Source organism: Neophocaena asiaeorientalis, unplaced genomic scaffold (assembly GCF_003031525.2).
Source record: "Neophocaena asiaeorientalis asiaeorientalis breed wild unplaced genomic scaffold, Neophocaena_asiaeorientalis_V1.1 scaffold171, whole genome shotgun sequence".
Lineage (NCBI taxonomy): Eukaryota > Metazoa > Chordata > Mammalia > Artiodactyla > Phocoenidae > Neophocaena > Neophocaena asiaeorientalis.
In genome coordinates, this window is record NW_020174013.1 from 7,225,360 (window position 1) to 7,248,579 (window position 23,220).

General features: G+C 37.7%; 1 protein-coding gene across 1 annotated transcript in view; it reads left to right on the plus strand.

The window, feature by feature from the left end:
* Positions 1 to 23,220, plus strand: part of DYNC2LI1 (dynein cytoplasmic 2 light intermediate chain 1) — a 42,601-nt gene that overhangs the window by 11,590 nt on the left and 7,791 nt on the right. Inside the window, exons 3-10 of the mRNA XM_024753435.1 lie at positions 8,130 to 8,164; positions 9,512 to 9,581; positions 11,959 to 12,047; positions 16,015 to 16,201; positions 17,112 to 17,180; positions 17,779 to 17,856; positions 21,482 to 21,558; positions 22,165 to 22,235. Coding sequence (XP_024609203.1) covers positions 8,130 to 8,164; positions 9,512 to 9,581; positions 11,959 to 12,047; positions 16,015 to 16,201; positions 17,112 to 17,180; positions 17,779 to 17,856; positions 21,482 to 21,558; positions 22,165 to 22,235 — 676 coding nt within the window. The remainder of the gene's footprint in view (positions 1 to 8,129; positions 8,165 to 9,511; positions 9,582 to 11,958; positions 12,048 to 16,014; positions 16,202 to 17,111; positions 17,181 to 17,778; positions 17,857 to 21,481; positions 21,559 to 22,164; positions 22,236 to 23,220) is intronic.

Here is a 23,220-nt window from a genome sequence, read left to right on the forward strand (position 1 = left end):
TATCGATATGTATGTTCCTATGACCATTTTCTTAATTGTTTTGGGTTTGTTTTTGTAGGTCCTTTTCTTCTCTTGTGTTTCCCACTTAGAGAAGTTCCTTTAGCATTTGTTATACAGCTGGTTTGGTGGTGCTGAATTCTCTTAGCTTTTGCTTGTCTGTAAAGCTTCTGATTTCTCCATTGAATGAATGAGATGCTTGCTGGGTAGAGTAATCTTGGGTGTATGTTCTTCCCTTTCATCACTTTAAGTATATCGTGCCACTCCCTTCTGGCTTGTAGAGTGTCTGCTGAGAAATAAGCTGTTAATCTTATGGGAGTTGCCTTGTATGTTATTTGTCGTTTTCCCCTTGCTGCTTTCAATAATTTTTCTTTGTCTTTAATTTTTGTCAGTTTGATTAATATGTGTCTTGGCATGTTCCTCCTTGGGTTTATCCTGTATGGGACTCTCTGTGCTTCCTGGACTTGGGTGGCTATTTCCTTTCCCATGTTAGGGAAGTTTTCTGCTATTATCTCTTCAAATATCTTTTCAGGCCCTTTCTCTCTTCTCTTTCTAGGACCCCTATAATGTGAATGTTGGTGCATTTAATGTTGTCCCAGAGGTCTCTTAGACTGTCCTCTTTTCTTTTCATACTTTTTTTCTTTTTTCTGTTCTGCAGCAGTGATTTCCACCCATCTGACTTCCAGCTCACTTATTCATTCTTCTGCCTCATTTATTCTGCTATTGATTCCTTATAGTGTATTTTTCATTCCAGTTATTGTATTGTTCATCTCTGTTCTTTAAATCTTCTAGCTCTTTGTTAAACATTTCATGTATCTTCTTGGTCTGTGCCTCCATTCTTTTTCCAAGATCTCGGATCATCTTTACTCTGGTTACTCTGAATTCTTTTTCGGAAGATTGCCTATCTCCAGTTCACTTGTTGTTCTTCTGGAGTTTTATCTTGTTCATTCATCTGGAACATATTTCTCTACTGTCTCATTTTGTCTAACTTTCTGTGTTTATGGCCTCTGTTCCTCAGGCTGCAGGATTGTAGCTCCTCTCACTTCTGGTGTCTGCCCCCAAGTGGGTGATGTTGGTGCAGGGGCTTATGCAGGCTTCCTGGTGGGAAGGACTGGTACCTGCCCACTGGTGGATGGAGCTGGGTCTTGTCCCTCTGGTGGGTAGGGCCATGTTAAAGGGTGTGTTTAGAGATGGCTGTGAGATCAGGATGACTTTAGGTAGCCTGTCTGCTGATGGGTGGTGCTGGGTTCCCACCCTGTTGGTTGTTTGGCCTAAGGTGTCCCAGCACTGGAGCCTGCAGGCTGTTGGGTGGGGCCAGGTCTCAGTGCCAAAGTGGTGACCTCCAGGAGAGCTCACGCCAATGAATATTCTCTGGGGCCTCTGCCACCAGTGTTGTTGCCCCCACAGTGAGCCACAGCTGACCTCTGCCTCCCCAGGAAATCCTCCAGGACATTCCAGTAGGTCTGGCCCAGGCTCCTATGGAGTCACTGCTTTGCCCTGGATCCCAGTGTACATGAAACTTTGTGTGCGCCCTCCAAGAGTGGAGCCTCTGTTTCCCCCAGTCCTGTGGAGCTCCTGCACTCAAGCCCCACTGGCCTTCAAAGCCAAATGCGCTTGGGGCTCCTCCTCCTGAACCTCCTGAAGCCAGACACCCCCAGGCTGGGGAGCCTGACATGGGGCTCAGAACTCTCATTCCTGTGGGAGAACCTCTGAGATATAATTATTTTCCAGTTTGTGGGTCAGCCACCCAGCGGGTGTGGGATTTGATTATATTGTGAAAGTGCCCCTCCTACCATCTTCTTCTTTGTCTTTGTATGTAGAATATCTTTTTTAGTAGGTTTGAGTCTTTTTTTGTTGATGGTTGTTCAGCAGTTAGTTGTGATTTTGATGTTTTCATGGGAGGAGGTGAGCTCAAGTCCTTCTCCTCTGCCATCTTGTCTCTGCCTCTCACTGTTGGACCAAAAGAAGATAAAAAGTCATTCCAGGGTGAGGTCTCAGGGGAAGAGGGAACTATCAGTATATCTCAGTGTCCTGGTGCAGCGTTCCACTGGTGGAACTTGAAATTTAATTGGTTTTCCAGTTGGGGAACCATCCTTGAAGCTGGCTCCCCATGTACCTATTGCTAATTTTTTCCACAATCCCCAACAGATGGTCAATGCAAATCTTCATGTGGTCAATTGTATCAAATTATCTGAAAGTACCCCTCTCCAGCGAGAGTCCTCCCATCTTTGAACCTTCTGTGCAGTCTGTACTGGTTATTCCTGGGGGCAGCTGCATAGCTATTGTCCCTCCCCAACATCTTGGGGACTCCCTTTGCATCTTTCTTGTGTTGGAGCTTCAGTTTCCTGGATCCTGTGTCTTCTATTTTCTTGATTTACTCACTTATCTTTGTGGAGCACATTCTTTTGTAGTTTCCTGGGAAAGTATACATGGGTAGTAAAATTTTTGAGACCTTGCATATCTAAAATGTCTTTATTTTACCCTCACTCTGGATTGAAAGTTTATCTAGGTATAGAATTCTAGGTTGGAACGAGTCACTTAACCTCTCTTTGACCCTAGTTTCTATGTGAGTCTGGATTATTTCCTTTGGGAGTGACAGAAAACTCAATTCAAACTGACTTAGACACTGTCTTGAATAGATGTTATCCCCTACACTATTATACTTTGCCTGTATTCCTCTTGTGATGTGTGTCATGAGATATCCTATGTATTATTCATTTCATATGGTCAGGCTACAGTCTCTAGTATACATCCATGAGATTATATGCGTTCATTTCTTTTCTTTTTTTAAAAAAACTTATTTATTTATTTATTTATTTTTTGGCTGTGTTGGGTCTTCATTGCTGTGCGTAGGCTTCATCCAGCTGCAGCAAGCGGGGGCTACTCCCTGCCACAGTGTGTGGACCTCTCATCTCAGCGGACTCCCTTGTTGCAGAGCATGGGCTCTAGGCGCACGGGCTTCGGTAGTTGTGGCACGTGGGCTTCAGTAGTTGTGGCACGCAGGCTCAGTAGTTGTGGTGCACGGGCTTAGCTGCTCCATGGCATGTGGGATTCACCCTGACCTGGGCTCAAACCCGTGTCCCCTGCATTGGCAGGCAGACTCTCAACCACTGTGCCACCAGGGAAGTCCCTGTTTATTTATTTTCTTTTTTTAAGCCTTTTTTTAAAAAATTTATTTTTGGCCGTGTTGGGTCTTCATTGCTGCACGCAGGCTTTCTCTAGTTGTGGCAAGTGGGGGCTACTCTTTGTTGTGGTGCGTGGGCTTCTCATTGCGGTGGCTTGTTGCAGACCACAGGCTCTAGGTGCGTGGGCTTCAACTCACGGACCAGGGCTTAAACTTGGGTCCCCTGTATTGGCAGGCAGACTCTCAACCACTGTGCCACCAGGGAAGTCCCTGTTTATTTATTTTCATGCAAATGTATTTGTTTATGCTGCCACCACCTGCATGTTTGTAAGTTTCCATACAGATACACAAAATGAGCTGCATTTTTCCTCCTCTTCTGTCTCTTTTTATTCTTCACATTGATATTGCACTCACTCATGCCACAGGTTTTGGTAATATATATGAGGTCATTTTGTTTTCCTGTGATAATACTGAACTTATTACTTGTAGTTTTGCATCTGTGGCTTTAATATATTATTCTAAGGCATTGTCTCAGCAGTTTTGTCGTATGAATTACATGGACCCTCTTCCATTATTCTCTTTAAAAATTTTTCTTAATATCATACCTAATGACATCTCAATTTATCCAGACCTTTCTCTCTTGTTTTCTCTGCTCTCATTTGATTGTCAAGTTTCTAGGCATGGTCTTCTGATCCACTTGACATATGTTTCCTCTCTTTTCAAGGGATAATCATTCTATGTAAACTATTAAATACAGAATGGATAAACAACAAGGTTTTACTGTATAGCTGAGAAACTATATTCAATATCCTGTAATAAACGATAATGGAAAAGGAAAAAAATAAAGCTTGCAGAAAAAAATTTTTTTAAGGCTTAATCATTCTAGTATTCCTAGAGTGTGGCCCAGAAAACTTTGTCATTGACTAGTCTTTCACTTCCCAGACCTTACTTTCTCACCCTAAACCTGAATCTCTAGGTGGTAGAAAAGTGGGAAGGAAGCTGTCTAGACCTCTACATTTTTACTTTTCCAGTTTCCCATAGTCTAAGATCTGGTTGTCAGAAGGTGCTTTCCAGGGTCCCTTAAAGGATAGCAAACACTAGGCACACATCTTCCACACACATCTTATCAATCGTGGTGCCTTTTTCTGCTGAGCCTGAAGATGACATCTGATCCACAGCATTCTAGGAAAGTGCTGGCGGTTGAGATACAACAATCTGTTTGTCATTTCTGACCCTAGTAATGTCATTTATCTCCACACAGATTAGCAGAAGTCAGCCAAAATCCATGGGTTGATAGGTGCACAGGTATAGCATACCCTTTAGATCAACAGAGAGCTAATTTCACATAGAATAATCATTTAAGTGTTGTGTACCATAAGGGGGCAGTTAATTAAGAAATAATGTTGATGACAGTATTAACATTCTCACTAAGACATGATTGAAAAATACCCAGATGAAAGAATTTTACATATGAAATGAATTATTTTTTATCACCTAATATTAGAATAATTACATTTGGAATACAATATTTAGACATTTTGTGCAAATTCATGGTCATGGAACCATTGAGCTTGAAGTTAATGAACTAATTTTATACTTAGCTAATACCATATTTAGTGTGAGTTAAAAAGTACTTATATTGATCTAGGAAAAATTATAATAGTAAATATAATTTTAAATATTTTAACTTTTTAATTTCATAATTTGAAAATATTAAGGTCTTCTACCTCAGTTGAGTATAAAAGCCAGGATCCATTTAAATATCTAAGTCAGCATCTAAGTCAATAAGTCAGTATCTTAAATAATATTCATATTCTATATTCAGTTAGTTCACTTTTAGGAATCTCATTTAAGGAATAATTGAATTGTGCCAATGATGTTTGTCAAAGGGCTGTTTATTGTTGTGAAAAGGACAGCATATCCTTTGGAACACTTTAGTAGCAAGAGACCCCTCCCCGCTGACTGTAAGCTTCCCTTGTTTAGCCAAGGATAAAAAAGGTTTTGGAAGTGGCCGTACAGAGCAGGAACAGATGCATCCTATCTTCATGCAGCTTTGCTTGGCCCACAGAGTTTCTGCCAGAGACGTAGAACTGCTGGTGACACTGTTTAAAAAAGGTTGAGGCTTGCAGATGCTGAAATTCATCTTATTTGGGGTTTATATTACAGACCTTCCTCGACTTACAATGGGGTTACATCCCAGTAAGCCTATCATAAGTTGAAAATGCCGTCAGTCGAAAATGCATTTAATACATCTAACCTAACCTACATCATAGCTTAGCCTAACCTACCTTAAATGTGCTCAAAACACTTATATTAGCTTATAGTTGAGCAAAGTTATCTAACACAAAGCCTATTTTATCATAAGGTGTTGAATATCTCATTAACTTATTGAATACTGTATTGAAAGTGAAAAACAGAATGGTTGTGTGCATACAGAATGGTTGTAAGTGTATTGGTTGTTTACCCTCGTGATCGAGGGGCTGACTGGGAGCTGCAGCCCACCATCATGAGAGAGTATATTAGTGCATATCATTAGCCCGGGAGAAGGTCAAAATTTAAAATTCAAAGTGTAGTTTCTACTGAGTCTATATCAATTTCACATCATCATAAAGTCAAAAAATCATAAGTGGAACTGTCCTAAGTTGGGGACTGTCTATTTTATGATATTTTATATATATATATATAGTGTATATAATACTACTTTATTTCTGTGCTTCATGCTTCTACATGTTAACAGACATGAGGCTTTCAGGAACTAACTTCTGCATCAGTGAAGCTACATCTTTACCGGGCAGCGTCAGTGCCCAGGTAGCCTGAGCACCCCTCTGTTTCCAGCTGTGTCCCAGAAGGATGGATGGACTTTGGAGGCCTCTCACTAAAGCTAAAGAGTTATTCCTGTGGGGATTCCTAAAAAAGTGGTTAGAGAATGTGTTGTTTGTGTGATTTTGGAAGTGGTACAATTTCCAGTAGTGAAATGGTTCAAAATAGAACCTTGAAAGTGACATGTAGCAGAAGTAGAGTGAAGGAAAAAGTCTCTTGAGGAGGCAAAGGGGACTGAGAGGTCAGGGTCTTAGGTGGGTTGCCCATGCCCATGTGGGTGTGACAGTAGCTGAGAGGGAGAGGGAGACTGTAAGCCAGAAGAGATGGCACCCATGAGGGTAGACTGTTACAAGCCTCTAAGATTCTTGCCAGAGAAGAGAAGTAGAGTAATTGTTTACTCTACTGCTGTGATTGAAGTAATAGAAGGGAAGATGGGATTCATTTTGATAGTCTCTAAATGAACTTGTACTGTGTCAGTGCTTCTTGGACTAGGAAACCCGGGGGTCTATGGATGCATTCTCAGAGCGCAACAGTTTACTAGTGAATTTTTAAAATTTGGATCATTATTTTAATGGTAATCTAAAAGTTGACTTCAATGCCCAGAGTTGAGTTTATTTGGAATTCCACCAAGTAGTCTTATACATTTAAATGAAATTATAATAAAAATAATTTAAATCAACACTATGGGATCATGAGAACTTGAGAAAATTGGCTAGATATTATCTAAGATTCCTTCCAATTCTAAAATACGGTAATTCTGTATACTTTCTTGTACATAGAATTACATTAATTTTTAGGTATTATAGTCCTCATTTATTTAAAACTTTAAAAATATTCTACATGTACACATTCGGTAAGGGATAATTAGAAGATCTTTATTTTCTTAAAAAAATTAATCACTACAAAGTTATCACCTGGAAACATTCACTGTTAACATGTGATGTCTCTCTGGATTCATTTTTGTATTTTTTTCTCTCTCTCTGTATCTATGCATATTATGTATGTATGTGCATCTCAAAGAAGTAGGAAAAGAAGCTTTTTAACTGAAAACAGGGTCATGCATAATCTATTATGCATGTCTTACCATGTCAGTATGTATACTCCTACGTCATCATTCCTGTTAGCTGCATGTTATTCCATTATACGGATTGCCGTTATTAATATAGCCAATCAATTCCCTATTTGGGACATTTAGATTGTTTCTAGTTTTTCACTCTACACCTACCAATAAATACCCTTCAATAATATATATTTTTAGTACTATTCCAAATATTTATATATCTCATTACCAAAAAAAGTCATTTAATTTGATCATAGCCCAGATATAATCTGGAGTCATTTATTTATGATTATCTTTTTTTTTTGGTAAATATTATAGCTTTCTTGGCTTAAAAAAACACATGTATAATAAAATAATCTGTGTGTTTGGTAGAGTCCACAGTTTTCCAAACTGCTTTCTTTGGATCCTAAAGGTTTCCTTCGGTAGAGCTTTCCCCTCTGCTTCTCTTTTGTCTATTTTCTTGTAAGAGATTGTTTGTTTAAAAAAAATAGTTTTAAGAAAACAAACACAATAATTTAAACCACTGAGCCAGTCCCTGGTTAAGGTGTGAAGTTAAGTTTCATGATTAGTGGCAGAGATGGGATATCCTGTATGCCATCCTATATATCCTTACTCCTAAAAAGAAATTTAGAATAAATACATCTCCTAGAAATAAAACAAACCCAAAAAAGTACTCTAACCTGGTATCTGGATTGCTTACTTGGAACATATTTTCAACATGTCCTTTATTTGTATGTTATCTTTTTTTATTTCCACTTCAACAAATTGGAATTAAAACATGTTAGAAGACACTGATCATCAGCTTAACCAGTAATTAGCATTGATGAGTAGAGAGAAAATTTAAGACAGCTGCCAAGTTGACCACTAAAATGAGGTTTGATTTGCTAGTATTTGTCATCTGCCGGACCTTATAATTATAATAATAGCAGTGTAGTTGCACTCTGATGGAAAGTTGACAGTTAACTTTTTCTACTCATCAAACTTAGGAATAATTCTGAAAGTTTCTAGTTTCCAGGTAATTTATCATTCAAGTGATTAAAAGCTATTTTGAGCCACAATTATGAACAATAATAAAATTTTACATGTGGATGACATTAACACAGTATTTCTTTCTTTTTGAATTTCCAGGGAAAGACTACTATTATTCTAAGGTGTCTTGACAGGTAAGTGTTATGTTAACCTCTAGACTACATTTGCTTTTTCTTGTTGTGTAGGGCAAGTTAGAATCTAAAAGACATATGGAAAGAGAATAATTTTGAGGCTGAAACAAAATATTTTAATTCTTAGTGAATCCTTATTATGGCTTTTACAATCTCCTTTAAAGATAAAACCAACAACAAGCCAAAAGAAATTGTACAGGATTAATATTGGATTTCCTTATTTGGGGGGAGAAATTAACATAATTACTCAGCCTACCATAGTACTTGCTTATTTTGGCTCTGCTACTCTGATATTTAAACTTTTTAGTTCTATCTAGTTCATGACTGTTTGAACATTAATTACAATCTTCAAATTGCTCATGGGTTTACTTTTTTTTTTTAATTTATTTTTATTTTTGGCTGCATTGGGTCTTCGTTGCTGCGCGTGGGCTTTCTCTAGTTGCGAGCAAGGGCTGCTCTTCTTTGCGGTGTGTGGGCTTCTCATTGCAGTGGCTTCTCTTGTTGTGGAGCACGGCCTCTAGGCATGTGGGCTTCAGTAGTTGTGTGGCTCTCGGGCTCTAGAGCGCAGGCTCAGTAGTTGTGGCGCACGGGCTTAGTTGCTCCGCAGTATGTGGGATCTTCCCAGACCAGGGCTTGAACCCATGTCCCTTGCATTGGCAGACAGATTCTTAACCACTGCACCACCAGGGAAGCCCTCTCATGGGTTTACTTTTGAAGCACATCATTGGTCTTTAAACTGTGCATGTTACCATTTGTTTTATATACTTCCTAATCTTCTATACCGTAGAAGCATGCCACCAGATTAAGATTTAGGATTATGATTGGTAGGTGTTGCAGGAAGTTGATAAGGAAAGTCTTGTTTGTTTGTAGCTCTCATTAGCTAAATGATGCCTACGTTTGAACCGTGATTTCAGATTGAAAACTGTATAAAAATCTTTCATTGATGTTGCCGTTAAATTGATAGTCATTAGGTTTCCAGCTCCCCACATCAAGGCTGAGCACAAACCTGCTGTCAGTGCTTCCCATGTGGCCTGGATGCAGAGAGCTTGTGCCCTAACATGGCCACCAACACTGCCAGCTCCTCCTCTACTCCCCCAACAGTGTTGCTAGGCACTGCCACTACATGCACGTGCCATTATTCTCTGCAGTTGCTACTAAAGATGGTATTTTTATGGCTTATTTAATTTTTGTATAAATTCTTAATCATTTTTATCTCAATGTGTTATACAAGGTGTAACTTCTCTACTAATCAAAGTTTTTGAGAGGAAGCAAAAATAAATCAGGTAAGATGATAGCATAAGAAAATAATTCCACCCATGATGGTAATACTACCTGTCTTTTATTGTGCAGGGATGAGCCACCAAAACCAACCTTAGCCTTGGAATATACATATGGAAGGAGAGCAAAAGGACATAACATAGTGAGTGTCTTTTTGGTGATGCTGCACTACACATACATGGAGAAGTGAGGATACTGACGTTGTTTTATATTTTCCATCTTACCTACAATCGTTGCACATATCCAGCTGTACACTTCATAGCTATGTACTTTTTAACTCAAATGCAGCTTAGCACATATGAAGCCAACCTAACTGTGGGGAAATAATTTGGCCTTCTCATTTGTTACGTCTTAAAATGCTTGAATCGGATTCCTTTGTAACTTTATTGTACAGTTTTTTGGCATATTTTCTTCTTTCAAATGAGAATAACATCGTGAGTTATCTTCTGTCTCCAAAAAATCTGCTAAAAATATGAATTTGACCTGTGGAATATTTATGAAAAAATACTGGTCAAAATCCAGATTATTAGCATTTTTACAAATACATCTTGAAGTTGGTAATGCTATTTGAGACCACAGGCCCTAATTGGCTATAATCCTGTTTTCACTTGTGTTAGTGTATATACAGAGGAAAATTAGACATTGTTCAGGGCACAGGGAGAACTTATAGTGTATGTTAGAGGAATAAAAATTCCTAAATGGAATTCTCTTTTGGAGTTCTTATATGAAAAAGAGGTCTTTTAAAAATAAAATTAGATGTACGGAAGAACAATCTAGAATACAGTAGAAGGTCCCATATCTCCCATAACACAGGCAAATTTTTTTTAAACTTTTATTTATTTATTTATTTTTTGTGGTACGCGGGCCTCTCACTGTTGTGGCCTCTCCCGTTGCGGAGGACAGGCTCCAGACGTGCAGGCTCAGCTGCCATGGCTCACGGGCCCAGCCGCTCCGCGGCATGTGGGATCTTCCCGGTCCGGGGCACGAACCCGTGCCGCCTGCATCGGCAGGCCGACTCTCAACCACTGCGCCACCAGGGAAGCCCCAGGCAAATTTTTATAGATTGATCCAGTCCAAGTGTTTGATTATTAGACAATGTATATAAACAGTTAAAATGGGCTGTTGCTGCTTCCTGGATTCACCAATGCCAAGCTGGTTATTAAAACTGTGAAATTAAAAAGAGAAAAGAAAAAAAGTAATATATTGAGATGGGGGAGGACTTTATTTTTGTGACTCACATGAATTTTGCATGAGTGATAAGCCTAGAAATGGAATTATCCTTTTCATGGGAAACTCTGAGACAACTTTCATAAGCTTAACTTTTAAGAGCTCTAAAAACTTTTCTTCATCCAGTTGTGAATCAAGGGAGATTTTCCAATGCAAACTTATTTCCCCCACAAACATTAATGATTCAAATATCAACCACAAGACAATTTTAATGGTTGAGATAACTTGTCAAAAATGCAAAATATATATATTCATCTAAAACTGCTTTAATGACCACCTGCCTCTTCCAAGTTCATGGTATTAGACACGTAAAAACTCATGTGATTCTTTTTCACCTGTTTGTTTCTGTTAAACTTTGTGCTATCAAGTTGGGCTTTTCCATATTCATTCAAAGATGGGCTTCACATCTTTCTCAGATTTAATGTCTCCTAAAAGTCCTAAGTGGAAGAGCTTTATCAGCCCCTCACACAATCTTGGTGTCCTGAAGGTTCCTTAGTATCTGGCCAGAGGCAGAGATGCCATCAGCTAGCCGGTGGTGTAGGAGAGCTGTCATGGAATATGGTCTTATTTCCAAGCTACCCACCCCTTTGGCTGCCCAGCCCTTTCAATCCCCTAGTGTTGGAGTCCTCTAAAAAGGGAAACAGTTGTTGAGTCTCTCCTTGTTCCCCCACCTACCGCTTGTATGGCCAGTGCCAGCCGGTCACATTCCCCAGGGAAGTCAGGCACAGACCAGCTGCTTATATACTATTGCCCGGGAAATCCCAGTCTGCAGCCTGGACTGCCACCTTTTCTTCCCGTTTCCTCATGTCTTGTCTGTGTGTCTGATTTATTTTGTGAGCTTCTGCCTCCCTCAATTAGGATGTTTTCCTGTTCAACTGTTTTATTTCTATCTAAAATTATAACTCTTTTCAAAAAGATAATTCCAAATGTGTTCAATTTGTTAATTTTATTTCTAATTTGAGTGAGTGTCTGCTACATGTGATATTTACAGAATTGGGGCACTGTTTAATGTCTTCTATTAAGTTAGGGTAGAATTAGGGCATTTAGTACACATGTACATTCTTAATGTTTCATTTTTGTTCTTTGGAATAGAGGTTTTGGTGCATTTTGAGGGATGGAATAGAGAAAGGAAAAAATTTCCTTTCCTTTCAAAAAATTGCCAAGAAATGGTCTTGAGGACTATAATATCTTGTATCCATAATTATTACTGGCTGGTACTAATGAAATATAAGAACTATTTAAAATGTGAAAACACCAAAGAACATTAATATGAAAAAACCCTGTTTTTTCAGCCAAAAGATATTGCTCATTTTTGGGAACTAGGTGGAGGAACCTCTTTACTGGACTTAATCAGCGTCCCAATCACAAGTGACACCTTACGGTAAGTGTGGCCGGCTCCAGGAACAGTTGTTAGTAAGTATCCAGTGGAGACCACAGGATGAGTATGAGTAGGCTTTTGTGAACCAGAACTTGCAGGGACGGTTTTATGTTGCTTACGGTTCACTTCCTTTCTATGTGCTTAAACTGTAATGCTGTCAGAGATTTTAAAAGAACCAAGGTTCTTGCCTGTGCTGAAGTGAAATAGTTGGCATTCCAACTAGTAACATATTTTGCAAGCCTGCAAACAAACAAAATACGTCAAATAACACTTGGGCAATGAATTCACTTGGCAAAAATAAATTTGAAAACAATTATTTCTAACACCCATCCAAGCGTGAGCTAATTCAGCCCTGAGTTTTTCCTGCAGCTGGACATTATGTCTACTTTGAATTTAATGCTAATTAATACCATTGAAGCTTCATCCAGGGGAAGTCTATGAGTCAGAGGAGGAAGAAAGTCTCTATTTGCTACCCTAAAAGAAACAGAACCTGGGGGAAAACCTCAAACTCTTTGGTGGTGTTTTCCTAACAATGACTCCCACACGTGGCCAAATCAGATGTGGAAAACTGTCATCTTAGCCAAGGAAAACAAAATTTTAAAATCTGAAATATCTTACTCCTGTCAGAGTTTAACACAAACCGTTGCTGCTGCCTGGACCCAATACAAAGGGCTTGACAATTATTTGTTAAATTTCAGCCATTAAGATCTTTAGAGTATGGAATTATTTCTTGTTAACAGGATAATTGTTTTTCTATAACTAGCCGGTAATGTTGGCTTTATTTGTCCAGTGATTTTTTTTTTTCTTTTAAAGAAATATGATTTACTGTCCTTTACTTATTACAAACGTAATGTATGCTCATATGGAAAACTTGGAAAAATACTGAAAGGTACATAGAAAGTAAAAGCATCCTCAATCACATGAAAAAGAACTATCAACACATTGAGGTATTTCTTTCAGTGTTTTCAGTGTTCATAAATATACTTTGTACAGGTATGGGATATTGTATGTATATAGATTTAGATCTTGCTTTTTCACTTATAACCACCGTTTTCCCCTGACGTTACTTTTCAGGATCATGGGATTTTACAGCTGTATAGTTTTCGTTTGTCCTCCTTTAACAGAGACAAATAATCGAAGCTGCCTGGGAATTCGGGCAGCTCACGGTGGTGTGGTTGTGAAGAGATGGCGCGGACGGGGAGGAGCTGCAGGACCCAGAGCTGCCAGCCAGCCTGGCCTGAGGCTGGCAGGACTGAAAAGGCCGGGAGCAGCTCTTACCTGGCCCTGACTTGCACTTCACCTTGCCATATTACCTCACTTCCCTTCTCTAGACCTCATGGGCTTGTAGAAATTCTGGTTTCTGCAGGAAGCCAAACCTCTCCAGTTTCTTTAATGCCTCACTTTGTGAGTCCTTGGTCTTCTTTCCCTGGAACCCCAGGGCAGCTGGAGCCTGCTTTAGGAGAGAAGAGGGGTCAGGGTTATGATGAACAGAGGGCAGGGGCGCCATAGGCCTGGGTCCAGAGTAGCTTGCCGAGTCATGGAAGAATTCATGGAAAGCATTTCACTCCTCATGTAGCTGCAAATCTCAGAGTGTTTTGTGGCTGGAATTAATTTGACATATAATTTCCTTATGTTGGACGAAGCCCAGCGACCTCAGCAGCCGTACCAGTGCTCTTAGATACTGTTTATCTTTAAGATGCCTATTCATAGAATAATTATAGATGCACTGAACATTTCCACAGACCTTAGATAATTTGTAACAGCATTTCCTGTGGTCCACTTCCCTGTTTTAAAAGGTCGTGTTTTAAAAAAAATGTTTTTAGCTGTCATTTGCTGTGAAGGTAAAAGTAACACAGATATTTCCAGTGCACTGGAAACATAAATCTTAATCTTAGAAAAAAGTTGAATAATCCATTTCTCCTTTGCTTAAAACAAAGTTATTTTCATTTGGAAAAAATGATAAATTTTATGTTATATATATTTTACCACAGTTAAAAAAAGTTCAACCATAGTCCTCTCTTTTTTAAACATTAACCATACTAAAACTCTGAAAATATAGTATCCTCGCTTATGTATATATATTGTTACAATTAAGCAAAACTGGTTCTGAGCTTATTAAAATGACATAGATGTAGTTGGCTAGAGAATTTAATGGCTCAATAATTTTATAGAAAATCTTGCTAATTAATGTCTAAAAAGACTACTTTCTGGATTTAGACCTATAGTATAGAATTTAGCTACTGTTCTGCTTTAATTACACAACACAGCTGATTTGCTCAAACTAAGCAAAATAACTTGACTATATTATAACTAGCATGTATTATAATTCCTTGCTATATCTACTAGCAGAATGTTTGCCCTGTTGATCAAAAATATATTGGCCCATGATTATGGTTCTACATACTTATTATGACCATTTTCTGAAATACTCCTATATTTGTTTGTTCGTTTTTTATTGTAAACTATCATAACATAAAATTCACAGTTTTAGCCATTTTTAAATGTACAGTTTAGTAGCATTAAGTATATTCACGTTGCTGTGCAGCCATCACCACCATCCATCTCCAGAACATTTCATCTGCCCAAACTGAAACTGTACCCAATAAATAATAACTCCCTATTTCTCCCTTCTCCAACCCCTGGCAACCACCATTCTAGTTTCTGTCTCTATGGTTTGACTACTCTAGGTACCTTATGTAAATGAAATCATATAATACTTGTCCTTTTGAGTCTAGCTTATTTCACTTAGCATAATGTCTTTAAGATGCATCCATGTTGTAGCATGTATCAGAATTCCCTTCCTTTTTAAGGCTGAATAATAGTTCGTTGTATGTATATACCATGTTTTGTTCATCTCTTAACCCACTGATGGGCATCTGGGTCATTTCCCCCCTTTGGCAATTGTTAGTAATGCTGCTGTGGACATTGGTATACAAATATCTATTTGAGTCCCTGATTTCAAAACACCCAGAAGTGGAATTGCAGGATCCTCTAATTTTTTGAGGAACCACTGTACTGCTTTCCACAGTGTCTGCTGTACTATTTTATATTCCCACTGGCAATGCACCAGGGTTCCAATTTCTCTATATCCTTACCAACACTCGTTATTTTCTGGGGGGTTTTGTTTATTTTTACTTTTATGTATCATAGCTATCCTAATGGGTGTGAAGTGGTATCTCATTGTGGTTTTGATTTGGGTTTCTCTAATGATTAGTGATATTGGGCCTCTTTTCATATGTTTATTGGCCATATGTATACCTTTAAATAGAGAAATGTGTATTTGAGTTCTTTGCCCTTTTTAAATTGGGTTGTTTTTGCTGAGGTTAGATTTACACGAACATGAGCACACGTGCATGTGGTCACAGTGGTGGTGTGTGTGGTGGCCAGGGGTGTGCTTTCAGAGAGGCAGCAAGGTACAGCAGAAAGGCACGTGGCTCTGGATGTAAATAGCAGCTCTACAATTTACTAGTTATATGAATCTGTGCCTCAGATTTCTAATCCATAAAATGGCCGTCATAACATCTTCTAGGAAGTGTTGTTGTTAAGAGTAAATAAGGTAGGTAGTCCTCCTAGCAAGGATCATCAGTAAATCTGTTTTCTTCTCCTTCACCAGGTTGTTGCATTGTTGCTGCTGCTGTGATGATTATTTTTGCTTCCCTTCTTTGGAGCACACAGCAAAAGTGGATCTAAATATGGCATTGTTGGACCCAATTACTTGCCGATTCTTTGAACTGGATTATTACTAGTTCAAACAAAAACTTCAGTTGTGACACTTAAATATCACTAGGGAAAAGCACTAGAATAAATAAGGCTATAATTTTGGCATTTTTTTCTTAGAACATTGCTGGGTTTTTTTTTTCTTAAACTATAGTGTTATTTTTAGAAAATAAATTTTGGTATAGTATGGCTTCAAATAGTAATTCCTTTGACTCTTTTTTTTTCTTTTTGAAACATGTTTTTATTTCTTTAGGACATTTTCTATTGTTCTTGTTTTGGACCTTTCGAAACCTAATGACCTTTGGCCCACCATGGAAAATCTGTTGCAAGCCACAAAACTTCATGTAGATAAAGTGATGATGAAACTGGGGAAGAAAAATGCTAAAGCAGTTTCTGAAATGAGACAGAAGATATGGAGCAATATGCAGAAGGACCATCCAGTGAGTTACTGTTGGGATTATCCCTAGAATTCTTAGCCCCATATATAGTTAAAGATAACATCACAAACAACTTCTTTAGATTTTTATGCATGAGTTGAAATTCATTTCATGTAGATGAACCTGTTCACTGGAAAATTATAGCAATTTAATAAAACCTCAGTAAGGACAAAACAAGGAGAAAGATTTCATATGTCTTGTTAGACATCTACTGTGATTGTTATGGCATATTACACCAATCAAAAAGAATAGAGTTTTAAAGTAGTAGTTTGATACTGATTTTATAATCTCTGTAAAATGAAGATAAAAAACCAGGTTGTACAAATGTCACCTGGCAAAGGCTAGATAAGACTACAATTTTAAGCAAGGAATAGAATTTTAACAGCCACTATACTTTACATTCATTTAGTGTCTATCACATAATCAATATCTTTTTATCATCTGATAATTAAACTATAAACTTGCAATATGATAACACAAGTAAGTCCTTTATATACAATCATGAATGTCATCTTCTAGAAAACCAAGAGCAGTATTTTATATTGCCCAGAGCTTATGTGAGTGTGTTTTACAAAGGTAATATCAGGACAGAACTGATAGTTTATGGTTCCCATGTATAAATGTTATTGTAACAAACAGTTAATACGAAATAATAAAAAAAAGGAAGGTGACATATTTAAGAAAATAAAAGGACACAACATGAAGAATAAATATCATAGTTTAGGGAATTGTCATTTCTAGTTTTATGCTTGAGAAATGTATTGATAGTTTAAGAAATTCAATATTGAAACAACCTCTATGTCAAGCAAACAATGTCAACATTATGGGAAGATTTAAAATGATATAAGTGGAAATTGATGAATACATAGTAATAAACAATTATAATGAATCAGTGAAATATGTTTGTTAACAGGATCGTGAATTAATTGACCCATTTCCAATTCCTCTGGTCATAATTGGAAGTAAATACGATATTTTTCAGGTAAGCTCTTCCACTTCTAGTTGAGCTTGTTGTACATGCATGCCTAGGCTTTATAGGAGAGGAACAAAAGTAATAATGAAATGAGAAAAATGACTCTGGGAGGGAGAGGTCAAGGGGTCACACATCTTAAAGATTTTGGAAAAGAGGATATAGTTGGGAAAGAGAAAATAGGTGAGGAACAGTAAATACAGTGGAATGGGGATATGGCAGAAGATTTAGAAACTGGATCCAGTCCAGTCACCAAGGGACAGGGCTTATGTCCCAACTTTTAAATCTAAGAAAGTAGAAAATTGGTTTCTTCTTATCTTTGCTTGTCAGAGAATCCTTGGGGTATTCCACACTAGAAAATGTGTGCTTATATCTAAATTCTATTGAGCTAAGTGTTTAAACAAGGAAGGATCTGGTAGCTGCAGCTCTAGAAGGCTGCAGCTACTGTTCAGCTCTCTATAGAAACAAATGCCAAGGTAATGGAATCCTACTCAAGGTATGTTCCAAAAAATAAATAAGAAAATCTATTTCTGTATTGAATAATTTGCACCTTTCTGCTACAGACACTAGTTGTCTCAACTTTTTTCTTTTTAATAACATATTTCTTCAGGATTTTGACTCTGAGAAGAGGAAGGTAATATGCAAGACACTTCGATTTGTTGCACATTATTACGGAGCATCATTAATGGTTTGTACGTTTCCTGTCCTTTGGGTTTGAACGGACAGTAACAAATTTGGAAAGATAAACAGCTTGGTGCACAGTTATGAATGCTAATGCTTTTACTAATGCATGTCATTCTCTCCTTTCCCATTGCCTCAAAACCCTCTTGTTACAGAGTGTTTATAATGTATTTCTAGAACACACTCTGCTAGATGGCCTACCATTTCTTTGAAGCAAAAGCTCTAAATTTCTAATAGCCATAAACCCCCATCAATCTTAAAGAGATAAATTGGTTGTTTATTTATTTATGTTTTAGTTTCCCCTTAAAAATTAGAATCTATGTTCTCTTAAAAGAGAAAAAGACTAACAATTTTTTTAAAACTTAAATGCTGTTTGTTGTAGAGGTTAAAAATATGAACTTGGGAGTCATGCTGCCTGGGCAACCATTTACTAGATATGTGGTCTCAGACAAGTCACTTAATCTCACTGAAGCCTCAGTCTCCTGGTAAAATGGACAAAACAATACCTTCTTCATAGGGTTGTTGTGAGGATTCGTAGCCTGAGTACTGTGAAATGCTTAGCACAGGGTCTGACACAAAGTTCAGTAAAGGCTGGTTCTTTGTTTTTGCGGTACGCGGGCCTCTCACTGCTGTGGCCTCTCCCGCCGCAGAGCACAGGCTCCGGACGCGCAGGCCCAGTGGGCACGGCTCACGGGCCCAGCCGCTCCGCGGCATGCGGGATCCTCCCGGACCGGGGCACGAACCCGCATCCCCTGCATTGGCAGGCGGACTCTCAACCACTGCGCCACCAGGGAAGCCCAAGGCTGGTTCTTATAATTACTGTTACATCATCTTCCACAGCAGGACCAAATGTTGCTGGATGTCCTCTAACACAAGAAAACATAAACGCATTTTTTATTAAAAAAAAAAAAAGGAAAAACTTTCTTCCCATTTGAATGGTCTCTCTTTCCCTCTAAATCAGAGTGCTCAGAGGAACCTGTAGAAAACATGGCCTAGTCCCCAGCCTTCGTGGCTAGTATATTAAGATGAAAAGTAATAAATATGATCTGTATTTAAAATTTTTATACTTTTCAGAATGCTCCAAATATATTTTATTATGTATTTTCTTAAAATCATTACCTTTTATGTTTGTACTGTATCTGCTTACATATTAGGTTGACAGAGTACTTTGGAAATATTCTTTTTTTACAATTCTTTTTCATATTCTTTTCCATTATGGTTTATTATGGGATATTGAATATAGTTCCCTGTGCTGTACAGTAGGACTTTGTTGTTTATCCATTCTGTATATTATAGTTGGCCTCTGCTAATCCCGAACTCCCAATCCAACCTTCCCTCACCAACCCCCCCTTGGCAACCACAAAAATATTCTTTATTGTTTTGAAAAAGATATGACGAATTTAAAGTAAATTACTCATTCAGAGTACAGAAGCAAAGACCATGGATCTTGTAGTTTCTTACTTTCACCACTAGATAAGGCCCCATACTTACTTCTGGTTAGTTCGCTGAGGGAAATACCTATCTTTCTTTAGGAACAGATCACATTTGATGATCCATCAGGGCCAGTCTGGTCTTACGGATACAAATTTAGGTGAAGTCAGGTCAACCCAGGCCACAGCAGGCCTGCAGTTAACCATGGTTCAAAAGACCCTAGAAAGTCAGGGACTAGGGAAAGGATTTGAGACTCCTTCATCTCAGCTTTCAGTAAGCCAGAGGGTTCAGAGGTTGGGGTTATAAGAGCACTCTGGACCACCAGGGGAACCATAATGCTTTACTAGCTTCCCACACCAAGAAGAAAGCAGCCAGAGTTATCAAAGCCCCACCTTTCAGTTTCACTTCCACTCTTACCCTACAGCCCAGACTTGGGTACTGCTTTATAAGGTTCAATGATACTCAGCAGTCTTTTGTTTTTTAACACTATAGTTTATCCTTTATAATTCAGTCAAGAATACTGGTTCGATAGTATGAGCAATCTAATCAAGTTAACAAAAACAAACAAACAAAAACATTGGTAAGTAGAACCAGATTCAGTAGAGAGCCAACAGGATGTTAGGGGACTTAGAATTATGATGTATGAGGAACAGTATAAAATTATATTCTGGCATCGGGATTGTGATAACACTCTTTAAACATTCGAAGGACTGATCCACGGAAAAGGGATTAAATATATTCTTTGCTTTCTTAGAGTCAATAACAAGGAATCAATAGAGCTTAGTTCAAATTAAGAAAGAAATTTCTAGTACTACCATTATCTGAAAATGGAATGAGTTGCTTTTGGAGATTATGAGTTCCCAGGCATTGAGTTCATAAGTAAAAGCTCTACAGCTATTTCTGGAGGATGTTTTCAAGGCAGTTGATGCAGTAGATGGGGGTGGGGTTGAGTTAGAAAACTTCCCACATCCTATGAAAGACATTTGTGACGAGGTTTTTTTCCTCACCATATAGGGAACATAATAGATAATATAATAATGATGAGGATGAAAACTTGTGTTTTTAAAATTCAACTGAAGTTTTCATATTAGAAAATTGTCTCAGTAGAAGCCTAAAATTTTTCAATTTTTAAAAATAAATGTATCAGGGGCTTCCCTGGTGGCGCAGTGGTTGAGAGTCCGCCTGCCGATGCAGGGGACGCGGGGTTGTGCCCCGGTCGGGGAAGATCCCACATGCCGCAGAGCGGCTGGGCCCGGGAGCCATGGCCGCTGAGCCTGCACATCCGGAGCCTGTGCTCCGCAACGGGAGAGGCCACAACAGTGAGAGGCCCGCGTACCGCATGCATGCATGAATGAATGAATAAATAAATAAATAAATAAAATCATATATTCACATGAGTGTTCTCCATTGAATGTTTTCCCTGGAGCCTCTTCTTAATCCAGAATGAATATTATCCTGAAAATGGATCTCTGTACATTATAATTACAACTCATTTTGGTTCAAGATTGTTTTTTCCCACTTTCATACATCTTGGTCTGGGTGACTTTGGTATTTCCAAAAATCAAATTAGTCTTAAAAGATTTGTAGGGTAACCATATGTCCTAGTTTCACCTGATTTCTCAGATTAATGATTAATAGTACCCACCCTGTTTCGTTCTCTAAAATGTTCTGGTTATGATCATTCTAGTTATAGACCACCACTGAGAATATTCAGTAGCTTATTTTGCAGGTTCCAAAGGCAATTCAGAAGTGAAGTTAAAAAATGGTTTTAGTGAGTATCAGTATCTGTTGGACTAATCTGCAACTCCCACATGAACTGCTTTGAAGACAGTCATATGCCCTTAGATGAAAAAGTTATTTATGATGCATACCTCCTACTTCTTTAACCAACCAGATTGCATTTTGGCAATGATTACGATCCATTTGTGGGAGTAGCGGAAATGATCAGTGCATAAAAACAAGTCCATTCAATATCCTGCACTCATGAAGTTTGAAGAGTAAGTTAAAACGAATTTACTGAGATTTTTCTTTCCCTTTATTCAAAGGTTTTGTTTTGCTTACTGAAACACAAGTATTGTTGGACAAATAGGTAGTATTTCTCTCTGCAATCTGTACTTGTTCAAAGCCATATTTATTTTACCTGTTTCTGTGATTTGAAAGCAGAGCATGTAATTTATTCTCCTGATTTATTTTCTTTCTAGTTTACCAGTAAATCAGAAGCTCTATTACTAAAAATACGTGGAGTTATTAACCAGTTGGCATTTGGCATTGACAAAAGGTACTGTTAAAATATTTTTTAAATATCTTTTTATCTTTTTTTTTTGCTGTTGTTATTGTCTCATCTGATTATTGTTCTCACAAGTCTTTTGCTTCTTGACCAGGAAAGTGCCTCAGATGACTGCTCTTAGAGATAATTTCATATTGTCTCCTGCTTCTTATATTGTTTAAATATTTATCAAATTTTACAGCTAAAATGTTATATAATACTTAGTTTGAGACTAGACAAAACAATGATACTATTATACTTGTTTCCCTGATTTCTTTTACTTCTTTTCCCTCATTTCAGTAGCCTTCCCGCTATTATCACTTTTTTATATTGATTAGAAGTGGAATCAATGATTTTAGTGTGTATTTTTCTTAACCTTGCTACTTTCCTTGGTTTTGATTTGAGGTAATTTGGGTCTGTCATTTTTTTTCTCCTATAATACATTTATTAGTGCTCTACTTTAATTTTTGGAATCATATTAATATTCATTCATTCATTTTGAGCAATGCTGTCACCAGTGGCTAGATATAAAACTTGCCTCTTGTATTTACAGTAGAGAGTGGCAGGATATTTGATTGCTAAACTAAATTGGATTCTTTTTTCTTCTTATCCATGTAGCAAATCAACGTGTGTGGATCAGAATAAACCACTGTTTGTCACAGCAGGATTGGATTCTTTAAGTCAAATAGGTTGGTGAACTTATTAAGATTGTTCAATGGTTTTTTAATTGCTTATTGATTTTGTCCTACTCCCTGTTCACTTCATCTCCAACATCTCCTAACTCTAACCATCATTTCCAGTTTCATTATTGTTGCTGTTATTCTTTGTATACACAGTATTGATGCAAAATGCATCACATTGACATATTTGTGATGGAAGGGATGTTGTCACATAAGAGACTGATTTCTAATCTATATTCCACTATATCTATATATATCTATATAGAAATCTATATATAGAAATCTGTATATAGATTTCTAATCTATATTCCACTAAACATTTTGCATGTATTTTCTTTCCCTCACTGATTTCCAGATACTTTTAAATTTTAGTTCCTTGCGTTTAGAAGAAAACCAGAAGCATAGAGTGGTCAGGAAATTCAAAGCTATGTATTATGGGCAATGATGAAAAATCTGAGATTCAAGTGTTGGAATAAATCAAAAAGAACACAGTTGTACTAACTAGGTATGCCTTAATTTTTCATTATGAAAAATTGCCTCTCACCCAATGGGATGTGTTTCTTAAACTTACAGATGTCCTAGACTCATGAAGCAAAAGAAATTTCAAGCGTTTATATAGGCAAACTCCTTATCTTCTCACAGAAGCTATTTTCATTGTGGAGATTCTCAGGCCTAGCAACTCTATATGCTGGGGTTGGCATAGCTTGGTTTTAACACTCTAATGGACAATAATTTTCTTTTTTATTTCCCATCCCCCGTTACTCTTACAAGCTAAAGTTGACTTGACTTCAAATGTAGAGGTCTTTGTTATGAGATTGTAGATTGAATTGGAATGAAAAGAATAGAGGTATCAATGAGTGATTATAAATACTGAATTTATAATACTTATTATTACCAACTTAATTTCATTAGCAGTGAGGATCACTGTAATGATAGATAATGCTGATGGAAATCTTTTGCCCATATAAGTAGTTGGAGGTCAGAAAAGGGTTGA